Source organism: Nicotiana sylvestris, chromosome 3, assembly GCF_000393655.2.
Source record: "Nicotiana sylvestris chromosome 3, ASM39365v2, whole genome shotgun sequence".
In the NCBI taxonomy this organism is placed as follows: Eukaryota; Viridiplantae; Streptophyta; class Magnoliopsida; order Solanales; family Solanaceae; genus Nicotiana; species Nicotiana sylvestris.
Genome location: NC_091059.1, coordinates 110,269,220 through 110,282,242, shown reverse-complemented (window position 1 = coordinate 110,282,242; position 13,023 = coordinate 110,269,220). Strand labels below are relative to the sequence as shown.

The window sequence follows — 13,023 nt, the reverse complement described above, 5'->3', positions numbered from 1 at the left end:
CCCATGGCCTTGGAAACATATATGGAAAACAAAGATTCCATACAAGGTAGCTTGCTTCACTTGGCTACTAGCAAAGGAGGCGGTATTAACCCAGGATAATCTCATAAAAGGGGAATTTCTCTGTGCTCAAGATGTTTTCTGTGCGGGGAAAATGCTGAAACTGTCACACATTTGTTTCTACATTGCAAGATTACAGACCAACTATGGAAAATCTTTATTAGTCTTGAGGGTATTTCATGGTCAATGCCATACAGGCTTAAATATGTCCTTTATAGCTGGGAAGAAGTTGGAGCTGAAGCAACTAGTAGAGATAGATGGAGGACTGTCCCGGCTTGTATCTGGTGGACAGTTTGGAGGGAAAGAAACGCGAGATGTTTTGAAGATAGAAGCAATCCAGTGCAGAAGATCAAACTCAATTGTATTCTTCTTTTTTGTTTTTGGTGCAAACAGATTTACATAGAAGATACATTGACAATCATAGACATACTAGGATTTTGCTAGGTCTCGAATTAGAACATCTACTAATTCTCTTCATGTAAATTTGGTTTTCAGTGCAACCTATGTACTGATGTTTTTAATATATACAATAGTTACCAATTCAAAAAAAAAAATGTTTATGATAACAGCACGTATCTTTGAGGATGACATGCCTTTACTTCAGCATAGGATCTAGCCGTGAAACTCTAAACTGGTAATGATTATCGTATCTTGCATAAATAAATTCCTATGCAAAAAGTTCTCCTATCTCGTGGAACCTCTCCAGGTTGTATCCTGATCTTTACAGTCCTATACATGTGAAATAATATAATTGATTATTAGAGAAATATGTAGCATAATGGTCTTAGGCTAATCAATCATTGTTTAAAATGTTGGTTGGAAGATTATATTCTTTCATATGGTATACAAGCCAAACTATAAGTCCACTCTCTTGCCTGAAAGTCCTCTATGATCTTTGGCTATCCAATTCCAACCTGTTGTATTAAGGTTTTGAGTCTTCCTTCCAGTCCATAAGAGGATATTGCCTGTGGAAATCAATTTTGCTCGTTACTTCCAATTCCCCGGACAGAAGATACTATAAATTTTATAAGGATCAAGTTCCTTCTCTAAATATGATCTAAGCAAAAACTAGGAACCTGATTCATCCTTTTTCATCCTAAGGGACCATCTTTAATGTTCCATACTTGAGTTAATGTATCAAAGAGCAAGTTTCTACTATATAATAAATAACTCTTGTGAGAATCTGGGAACGGTCATGCTAAAATATCCAATTTGTACCAAACAACTCACATTGCGGAAGTGTGGTTTTTCCACATACTTGATGTAGTAAATCAGCTAAACCTTCAGACTGTCTTCTCAACTTTGATGATGAAGATGGCCCAGAACTAGCATTAATCCACTCTTGCTCTTCTGCTTCTGCTTCTGCATACTCCTACTCCTTCTGTCCAATTTATGTGATGCACTTTCTTTTTTATCCTGTCCTAAAAGGAATGATCCTTTATATAGCTAGAAACAATTTGACTTTAAAATTCTCATTTTACCCTTAATGAGATGATCTATAGTCTTTACAAATATAACCTGGCTTTTAAGTCCAGGATCGATCCCACAGAGAGCTCAGGACTAGTTTTAGCTGGTTTAATTATTGAGTAAACTAAGTTGAACGATTACCAACTAATGTTTTTTTAATTATGATTAAAGATTTACTACTATTAAAAATATGTGGAGTAGAAGTCAATTAATAAAAGGCCTAGGATCATGAATTCCCCAGTTATTGGAATGAAATAGCAACCACTTCTCTATGGATCTCGTCTGATTATTTTTACTGATCGTGAGTCACTAGATTATCGCTAGAACTTCCCAATTACTAGCGCAACAATTTCCTCAAATTACTCTCCCAAGTTAATTCAAGGATTCCTGTAAGCCAGCTCACAAAAGATCACAATAAGATTGAATTGTTCCTAATTATAGTCTTTAGATCAAACTAATTAATACCTTAATTAATCTGAAATGTTATTGTTCAACTAACACCAATCTTGAAATTCCTTTCCCAAGTTTTGGTCAAGAATCTAGGGCACATTCAATTGAGAGCTCTTCAATCAAACACAAGAAATTCATTGTTGAAACAAATAAAAACAGATTCAGGCCTATTTATCAAGAAGCAGCCAAATAGTTCACCCAATAAAAGGTTCCATCAAACTCTAGATAAAGGAATAAGGACACGAGCCAATATCATTCTACTCAAAAACCCAAAGTTAGATAACAAGAGAGAATCCATAGAAGAAGAAAATAAGAAAAGTTCATGAAAAACCCTTTAGATCTTCAGTTAGAATGGACTTGAGGCTTTTCCAAGCTGATCTTGTTTCAACAATGGTGATCTCTTGTCTTCCATGTCGAGATGCGGCTGAAAATAGGCTAGGAAGCATTTGTGTGCTAAAATTTATGTGTGGACAAAACAAGCCCTCAGAGTATAAGCCTAGAATTTTCGCATGCGCGCCATACCCCCCGGGACTTATTCAGTTTCTTCAAATCTTCAAATTCAATCCAAAAATCTTCCTTCTTTTTTAAAAAAAATAAATAATTGTGATGTCCGGACCAGCTTGCGCGTGCCTCGGCTAATTCTATGGGATACCTTCCACCTCCCACCAACAACAGGTACCAGGTAACTCTGTCCACCAAGGCTTGGACAAATGGAAAGAAATCACCTAGTGCTTTTGCCTCCGTTGGGATTTGAACGTGAGACCTTCTGGTTCTGACCCACTTCATTGACCACTACGCCACATCGTTGGGGTGCAAATCTCCCTAATTGCCTCCTTTTACCTTGTTGGCTTTCTAATCATTAAATCAATATTTAAGCCAAATCAGGTATTTTTAACAGCTAAAACAATCTGAGGACATTAAAGTGGAAAATAATTGATACTAAAACATAGATAAATATGCCAAATATCAATAATCGATGACATAGTCTGGATCAGCTCAGGAATTGTATCTTACTTATGAAACTATTATGATTTTAAGCAGTGTTGGGCATCATATGAAAACTAATAGTTGGAACGAAGTCGCCACATTCTTAGTTCATTCCAAAAATCCGTGAAGGAAGCAGATCTTGGTTTTATGGTTTAACATTTCCTGTTGCATGTTTCAGAATTTGCCATGAATCATCAGTTTCAAATTTTGAACTTATAGTACTGAGTCCACAGGAAAGCACATGTTGCCATCAGCCAGTTCAGAGGCCTTAACAGCAATGTCAAAGAAACTGGCAAAAGACATGCGGGGCACCCAGAAACCAGATCCATTCAAGTGTTGTTGCTCCTAATCCAACATGGAGCCAATGGCCTCAATCTTCTGGAAGCCCAGCATGTTATACTTGTTGAACCACTGCTGAATCCTGCAGCAGAAGCACAAGCCATTGGCAGGGTGCATCGAATTGGGCAGGCACATAAGACTCTTGTTCATCGTTTTATAGTATGTCTCTCTATTCTAACCTTCGTTAATATTGAGTTGGGAGTCTGAATCTAACTCTGTATGGAAACAGTTTTGTGTCTAAAATTCGTGGTATGATGACTGACCTAAAACTTGTACTTGCGTTGTTTTCCAGTTGAGCTGTCTGTCATTTTAAATATAACCTAAATCTCCTACTAACAACATGAATCTTGAATGAATGTGTCACCTCCATTCATATGCAAAAAGTTAATGAAACTTAAAACTGCTGAAGTGACTTTGGATGGAGACCTATTTCGGTCTTTTGATATGAATTTAAAGCTTGTGTTGGTGAGATGACCTATATTTATCTGTGCACTGGATGCTTCCAGGGATTCTTTGTTATACTTTTATCAACCTATTTTTGCTACATAGTATCCTGCAGAGGGGATTATTCATAACTCTCTTTTTTTGTTGGTTTCTATAATAAAATAATAGGTGAAAGACACAGTTGAGGAGAGCTTATATAAGTTGAATAAGAGCAGGAATCTCGGTTCACTTGTTAGTGGCAACAGAAAGAATCAAGATCAGCCCGTTTTGACACTAAGAGATGTTGAATCCTTATTCAGGGTGGCACCTTCCACTGATGATAAGGCAACTGGGAGCTTGACGCATTTGCCACCTTCTGTTGCTGCTGCTATAGCTGCTGAGAGGAGGCTTAATGAACGGACATCTTGTCAAGAGCCACCAGAGAACTGCTGAATTTACAAAAATTGTGCTGTTAAGGAACAACTAGGAGTCCACGACATGATCCTCTTTCAGTCTTATTTCGATGTGTATCCCCATGCAGGACCGGAATAAAGGATTCATTGATTATCATGACATCCATTAGCAGCCAAAGCAGTGGAATGTGCTGGAGAGAGTGACTGTTGCTGCTGGCAAATTTCCAGTAGTCAGCTCATTTGTCATAATTATTTTGTATATAGTGATTCCCTTGATTCTCTTGTACAGTCTGTATAATAATCGCTTAGCACACCAGGTATAACAGTTAGATTTTGTTGTATGCTTTTTTCAACCAGTCTATTGAGCAGTGTCATCACAGCAGTGAAAAGAATAACCATAGTTTTACAACTTTGGTGGCATTAGTATTAAACTGCTGAAAGATCAAAACTCTTGCAAGTAATACTCCACATTCACTAAAATCGCAGCAATCTAAGCAAGTCAGAACAACATTTCCTCATCATTTTCAAAAGACAGCAACATTAGTTAAACCCCGCAGCAGTTTTTGTTTCAAATTCTCAATCTCACAAGGTGCTCTCATCTAAATTTACCTCTAGTTGGGAAATTCAAGTATGTATAATGGTGGTGTTCACGGTTTGGTTAAAAATTGACCCAGACCGAAAATCGATTCAAACGGCTAAATATTTTTTTTTGGGTTTGGCTTTGGTTTGAATATGAATTTTTGAAAGCTGACAGTTTTTTATTTGGTTTGATTTGATAAAAAAGCAAAGCGAAGAAAAAATCGAACCAGATCCACAAATTATATTCACAATTTTATATATACTATATTAAAAGTGAGAAGCCCTAAAGTCAAAAGTTAAATATATCTACAATCTGCAAAATATTAAAAGCATGAAGCTCTTAAGTTAAAAGTCAAATTACAAAATTACCCTTCTCTTATTAAATATTTTTTTTTAAACCCTAAAAATAAACTGCTACACGCGACTGTCTGAAGCGTCCCCTATTGCGCTTGAACTTCGCTCTAAATCTTCCCAACAGTTGCACCATTTAATTTCTTTCTCTTTAAAAATGAGAACCCCCATGGCAAGTTTCCATCAATCATTGCACTTCTCTGTTAAATTTTTCCAACAGGTTTTAGAAAGACCCATAGTGTCACACGTGCATCTCCTAATGAGCAACTATCGGTTAATTGTTTTTTATTTTATTATATTATTTGTCTTTTTTTTTTTTTTGGATATTGATGGTACAAGTTGTTAGGAGAATTGCATAATGAGTTAGAAATTTTGTCATCCAAACCAACAAACATTAAGGTAAGATATTTATTTTTAATTGTTTTTCATTGGACGTTCTTATTTTGGTAAAAGATGATTGAAAAAGGAAGGAATTTGGCATTGGGTGGTTAAAGGTCTATCTATATCTCTTCAAGTAATTTGTTATTTTGATTTCTTAGCATGTTCTTTTTCTAACAAGTTCTGTGTAATAATTTATGTGTTTGGCTACTTAATGATACTAATTTTGGTTGATAATTTTCATTGATTTGGAATAATCATGGACAATTTTATTGAGATGATTGTTATTAAACTTGTGCCTCGAGTACTCATTGATTTACATTCTTCAAGAAGGTTACTCATTGAAACATAAGAAGTATCAAGAAAGTTTAGATCATTTTTTCTAACCTATGGCGAAGAATGAATCTAGCTTAATACTCCTAACAAATAAGGTAATATATACACTTGTTTTTTATATTATCGTCCATTAATAAATATATCATCCGCTAAGAGTATTCTTTTCAAACATAAATATTGTCGAAGGCCATCAACGGAATATCATAAATTTTTAAATTCTAACTCATCATGTTAGTTAAGTAGGTTACCATATCTTCCAAATAGTTCAAATTTGCCATTAATATTAAAGTTTAAGAGTAAGGATTGGCCACAGCTTCAACTTGGGGTCGCTTTGAGAAAATATGTTCCAGCAAAATATGTGTGTTATATAAAGTTAGCTAAATGAATCAAAATATGTGTTAATACCTCTGAATTATTGAGATGATTGTTATTAAACTTGTGCCTCGAGTATTTACTCATTGATTCCTCGAGTTTTTACTTATTGATTTACATTCTTCACTCATAGTCATAATGAAGTGATTTGAAGTTTTATAATTAAAATGCACCTTGGTCTCTTATAGACCTATACTGCTGATCGATTGAATTGTGATTTGGTTGCCGAACAATCTAAACTGAAGGTTACAAAGTAGAGGTTTGGTTATGACATTAGTTTCTATAATTATTTTGTTTTCATGGTTTTTGTTGTTATAGTATTGTTATTACTTTTACTATGATGATAATTATTGCAATGGACATTTAATCATTAAAATTTTTAGGGTAAATACTGACAAAGTTGAGGAGGTTTTACTTGACAATGGAGTAGTTTGGCCTAAGTTCGCCTTTTTTCAAACTTTTGAGTTTGTTTCGAACAAACATTTAAGATTTGATATTTGTTCGAAAAGAACTTTCATTTGAAAAATATTTTTATTTTCCTTAGAGATTTAATATTGATTCAATGTAAAATTGTTTACCTCTCTTCTAACAGATTACCTCGATGACTCACTCACACAACGGGTAATGTAATATGTTTACTAATTAATCAGAAACATTTCAAACAAGAATGTTCCTCACAATAGAAAGCACATAATCTATCTTACTTTAATTACTATTATACTTAGAATGTTACTATTGTTATGCAAATTTAATTTATTCGGTTGATGCGATAGGAGATTTAATTAATTATGATTTCTCCAATGTTACATGAATTCTTTATTTCTCTAAAGTGGTCGGAGGAATAAAGTTATTGTTGGAGTTATTGCATTTTATTTCATCTTATACATTAATGTGGTTAAAGCTCTTCCCTAGAATTAGGCATTCACCTTCATATTGTTGGGTTCCTGAGAGTAGAGATTTTTGAAAGCTAATCTTATTTATTTGATTATCACAATATTTTAGCTCATATAGGTAACATACAGATAATATACAGCTAAATTCAAGAGTCATCTTTGAATCTTTCAAATAACATGGGCTCATTCTCTGTCATAAGAGTTAAATTCCTAAGCCTAAATGGCATTGCTATTGCACTTGCTTCCCTAGATCTATTCTTTTTGTCGTAATCAACCAATAGTCATATACCTCTGCTCAATTTTTTCTTGCTTTCTTGTATTACTCATTGTTAAATTTTTGTTCTTTGGCACAGCTATTGCCAATTCTATTAAAAAATTTCTTGCTTTATTGTACCACGCTTGTTAATTGTGTTCTTTGGCACAACTGTTGTCAATTCTATCAAATTATGGAGTTACTGATGTCACAACCTATGCATCAATATTTTTAATTGTTGTACCTGTAATTAATCTTATTGGAACATGTCTTTGTATAACTTAAGTGAAACAACACAACTTGCACATGTAATGAAGAAGCTTTTTTTATGATCAATTGTTTAAATGTGTTACAACATGTTCTCACTCAGGTGCTGCTTAGTTGGCTGCCAATATGTTAAAAGAACTTGCATCTATATTTTAGTTTCTTTGTGAATGACCAGTTTCTCAACTGGGATCCAAACAATCGTATCAAAGTTAGAATCGTATCAAAGTTAGAACCGTATCTGCCAGAGCCTATGACCCCTTATTCGTGCACAACGATAAGCCCTTGACCAGGATTTTCTTTTAATTGTCCATTTTTTATATTCTCCATTGTTACGATTAGTCTGTCACCGGGTGATAAATCGTAATTGTATACCCTTTACCTTGACAAATAATTATTTCTGAATTTTACAACCGATAGTCCGATACTCTTGTATAGGTGAATGAACAGAATTGCCAAAGATGTTCGCCAATAAATGTTATAACCAAGTGGATGACGGGTGTGTTCGACCCACTCGTGAAGAGCTGGAGAATTTACAATAAGAGTCTCAGCCATGATATAGCAACCAAAACAAATGGAAGAAACATACACGAGGAATATCGTCAATAAGGAAGTATAATAGGTGAGATACACCATATGTTTGTACCTTACTAAATCAAATTAACTAAAAAGAATCACATTGAGATCTAACTAAACTTTGATTATTTATCTTCATAGATTTAAAGGGCATCCAATCATCTTGACCCCGACAAACAAGTCACAATATGATGATCTACGTTGAATGTTCGCATAAACAAATACTTTATTCATTCACGAAAATTTTATTTGAAATTTTATATTTTTAATATCGATACAAATTATAAAATTTTGTATTATATAGCTTGACATACACGTGCAACGCACGTACCGAGAAACTAGTACTATATTAAAAGTGAGAAGCCCTTAAGTCAAAAGTTAAATTACTAAAATACCCCTCCTTATCTACTAACCTAACCCATTTAATTTAAATATTAAAAATTAAAAAATTACAAATAGATGCAAGTGACAGACGCCTACTTTTAACGCCCAAGCAAGCAACGTTTCATATGTCCCTTCTTTAAGATACATTTCCATGCACAAGCCTCCATTTATAATCTATTTAACTATTCTTATTTTCCGTAATTTTGTAAAGTCCTCTTTATATGAATAACATAGTAGATAATTTTAAGTTATGACTATGTTACTTATTTCTCCAAATTGTTATCAACCACAGAGTTCAAAATTCAATTCTAAAGGTAGTATGATTGGCGTAGACTTCTAGTTAATTTGGAGGTCTAAATGTTATAGAGTAAATCTAACTGCGTTTGCTGCTTATGCCCTTGAATTGGGATGATAAACATGATTTTCTAAAAATATTTCGTTATTTTTGCTTTAGTGATCTTCTTTTCGTTTTTGGTGAGTATTGGAACAAGGAACATATCATTGCATCTGCACTCCTTTATTTGTGTACGTACTCTCCGTTTATTACTAAATCATCTTCAAGAAAACCTTTCTTAATATACCTTTGTTACCACGTCAGTCCTGAAGTTCGAGATTGCATTTTTTTAGCCTTAAGGGTAGGTTTCTACACGAATTATCCTAAACAAGCGTCTTTATTTAAAGTCCTAAATTCTTAGATAATTAAGGTGAAAATGTGAAGAAAAAATATGATTTAAAGAAGTTTTCTTCGTACCATTGCTTCTTGCAGGTCTGACAAATTTATTCTTTTGTTTGTCAGCACCAAAAATATATATATGACTGAGCAATGAAAATATTAATAACTCGAACAAGTTTAGTAAGAGGCTAAAATTCAAGTCACCATGCAAATTTTAGTCCTATAATATTAATTAACAAGAAATAACGTCATTTTAAATTTGTATTATATTTTTTACTTATTTATATTATTTTTATTAATGACATCAGCTACTGGTTAAAGATTTTAAAGTGGGTAAAGATCCAAACAACATTTTTTCTAATCATGTAGAAAAGTGAGGATTTCTCTGAACCAAATATTTAATATTATTTCATAAAAGCAGGAACCCTCAAATATAAAAATTAAATTACATATATATTGCCCTTTTTAAAACCTAATGACCCTAATTAAAGAAAAAAATTCACGCTGAAGCAGCCACCTTTATGCGAACGGATGTGTTTCTTCAGAGAAGAAGTTGTGCCCTTCAGAAAAGTTGCATTATTTAAACTTACCGGTCCCAATTATGAATTTTATACCTCCAATTGTTCAATAAAAATTTACGTATTTAAACTTCCTTGACTGTACATCTTTCTGGCATCTTTTAGCATCTGGTGCTCTATTCTTATTTCGACGTTGCTGCTTCATATTCAGTGTAGCTTGGGCTTTGCACAGGTGAATCACTATCTGCCAATTTAATTCACATAAGTTTGGTAGAATATTTTGTTGCTTAGTTCACTAATGTTATTATTGCCTTATCTTGATTTCATTGATAGATGTTGTGAGCCTGACTTTGATAATTATTGTTTTTCGACTATGTGTAATTTTGGAATGGCTTCTTTCGGTTGGTATATCTTGCTTTAGTTTCATTAGTCTTGAGATATTGTGGTTTTGGTGCTGTACAATTTTCTATTTACATAAATTAGTCCCTGAAACCTTATCAAATCAATTAAGTATTGAAGAATTGGACTCTCTTGCTTCAACCGGTATTGAAAATGTATGACCTATTTGGACGAACAACGCAACACTAAAATTCATCATTTTTGCAAATGTATTAGTAATTCTTGCTACAACTTTCTTTTATCTAAGCCCCATTTGATTTGTTTTCAAAGCCTTAATATAAGTTCTAATTAGTTAAATGCCGTAGAGAAAGGAGAGTTTCATGTTGTGACAATGCTAATGTGAAGAAAAGACCACAGTCACCCTAAGGAAGATATTAAGCTCTTTGATTATTTTGAAAAATAAGAAATATAGCACTTGATATATATATCGAATTTTATTAATTTGATGAGATTTGAACTTTAACACTTATTGATGTATAATAAATGTTACTTATAGATGCATATGATGAAACTGGAGATTGCACATGACATGTTGTGACGACCCAACCCGGATTGGTCGAATCGAATCCGCAATGATTTTAGTAAGGTTTGAGACACTTAGTCTCTTTTGAGGAAGCTTAAGTTGGAAAAGTCAACTGGATGTTGACTTATGTGTTAGAGGGCTCGGATGTGAGTTCCGATGGTTCGGATAGTTTTGGGAGGTGATTTGGGACTTAGGAGCACGATCAGAATGAGTTTTAGAGGTTCGGAGTAGATTTAGGCTTGAATTGGCGAAGTTGATATTTTGGTGATTTCCGGTTGGTAGATGAGATTTTGATATAGGGGTCGGAATGGAATTCTGAGAGTTGCAATAGTTCCGTTGTATCATTTAGGATGTGTGTGCAAAATTTCAGGTCATTCGGACGTGGTTTGGTTTGGTTTGGTTTTTTATCAAAAGCGTAATTTAGAAGATTTTGAAATTCTTAGGCTTGAATCCGATACGAATTTGGTGTTTCGATGTTGTTTTGAGCATTCCGAAGGTTGGAACAAGTTTAATGAGGTTATGAGATATGTTGGTATGTTTGGTTGAGGTCCCGGGAGCCTCGGGTGAGTTTCGGGTGATCAATCGGACCATTTTATGAAGTTTGGAATTGCAGAAATCTGCTGCTCAGTGTTGCAGACAATTGACCTTCGTGTTCGCGAGAGGGCAGCCACGATCGCAAAGGGTTAGCTGGAGAAGGCTGATACTTCGGCCTTCGCGAGGTAAGCTCCACGTTCGCATAGAGGAAATTGGCCAGCTGGGTTTTGAGGTGTTTTGTTCATCGTGTTCGCGGGTGAGGGACCGAGTTCGCAAAGGGTCAAGCTGATGAGCCATCGCATTCGCGATGGGCATGTCGCGTTCGCATAGAGGATTTTTGGTCAAAGTTATTTTTGTGCTTCTCGAACGCGATGCGTTGACCGCGTTCGCAAAGAAGAATTTCAGGCATGGGCAGAAGGTTTAAAAGATTGTCTTGTCCGCGAATGTGGGGTTTATTTCTTCCATTATTGGTCGTTTTTGGAGCTATTTGAAGGGGATTGAAGAGGGATTCAAGGGGAATCACTTGGAGGTAAGATTCTTGGACTTAAAACTCGATTCTAATGTGAATTTCACTTAAATAATCATGGAAATTAAGCCAAAAATTTAAGAACTAGGGCTTGGAAACTTAGACCTTTGCTTGAGGATTTGAAGGACCATTTGAAGTCGGATTTCAGAACTTTTAATATGTATGAACTCGTAGGGAGATAAGGAACCTATTGATGTAAAAATTATTGAATTCCGAGACGTGGGCCTAGGGGTCGGGTTTTGGTAATTTCAGGATTTGTGTCGTATTTTGATTATTTTAGCTTGGGCTTCATTGCCTGAGCATATTTTGACGTCCTCGTTCTGATTTTGGATAGATTCGACGCGAGTGGAGGCCGATTCGAGGGGCAAAGGCATCGCGAGCTAGAGATTTGACCGGTTCGAGGTTAGTAATGATTGTAAATAATGTTCTGAGGGTATGAAACCTCGGACTTGCACATCGTTGTGCTATATTGAGGTGACACACATGCTTGATGACGAGTGTGGGGTCATGCACTGTTGGGAATTGTGACTTAGTCCGTCCCGAATGACTATTTTACCATGTATTTGACTGAAATCTATTTGCTAGCATCATGATTTGGGATGAAAGCCATATTTGGGCCTTGTGCCAACTATTTGAACCTTTTAGGGATTTTTGCTGGTATTTCCTCACTGTTTTGACTTTATACTTGAACTCAATCATGTTATATTTCACTATTTTCGTACTTAGCCGTGTTTACTCTGTTTTAACACTTACATGATCTTTTAAATGATATTTTTGGGCTGAGAATCATGTTTTACTATTGCCCGAGTGGCTTATGAGGATTTTGACTGAGTAAGGCCGAGGGCCTATATTGTGAGAAAATATTTGATACTAATTATGAGGCCGATGGCCTGAGATATGTACGCCACGAGGTGGCTTGATTGATATGAGGCCGAAGGCCTAGTGATGATGCCACGAGGTGGCTTGATATTGTGCTTGGGCCGTAAGGGGCCCCTCCAGGAGTCTGTACACACCCAGTGAGCGCGGGTACCTATTGTGATGTGAGATTGAGCCCGAGGGGCTGGTATTGTTCTATGTGATTGCCCGAGGAGCGGGTTTGTTGATACAATGCCCGAGGGGCGAACCTTTATGTGTTTATTTTTTTTCTTAATTTCTTGTCAATTACCCTGCTTAATTGTTGAAAAAAGGCTTTTCATGAAGTTAAATTTGAGTTAAAGGATTTTTACCTATCTTTCACTGGTTTACTATTTTTTTATGGTTTTACTGCTTCATTATATCATGCTTTTGTGCCTTACGTGATTTTCTGCTTTCAGTCTTTATTTATGATT

General features: G+C 35.1%; 1 protein-coding gene across 4 annotated transcripts in view; it reads left to right on the top strand.

Annotated features, from left to right (window-relative positions):
- Positions 1–4,567, top strand: part of LOC104230919 (uncharacterized) — a 42,090-nt gene extending 37,523 nt beyond the window's left edge. For 3 of the 4 annotated variants that reach the window (XM_070170933.1, XM_070170931.1, XM_070170932.1), the window contains 2 exons: positions 3,195–3,459; positions 3,913–4,567. In XM_070170933.1, coding sequence (XP_070027034.1) covers positions 3,195–3,459; positions 3,913–4,176 — 529 coding nt within the window. In that variant the 3' untranslated portion in view covers positions 4,177–4,567. The remainder of the gene's footprint in view (positions 1–3,194; positions 3,460–3,912) is intronic. The other variant, XM_070170934.1, reaches the window with a different exon arrangement.
- Positions 4,568–13,023: the final 8,456 nt, after the last annotated feature.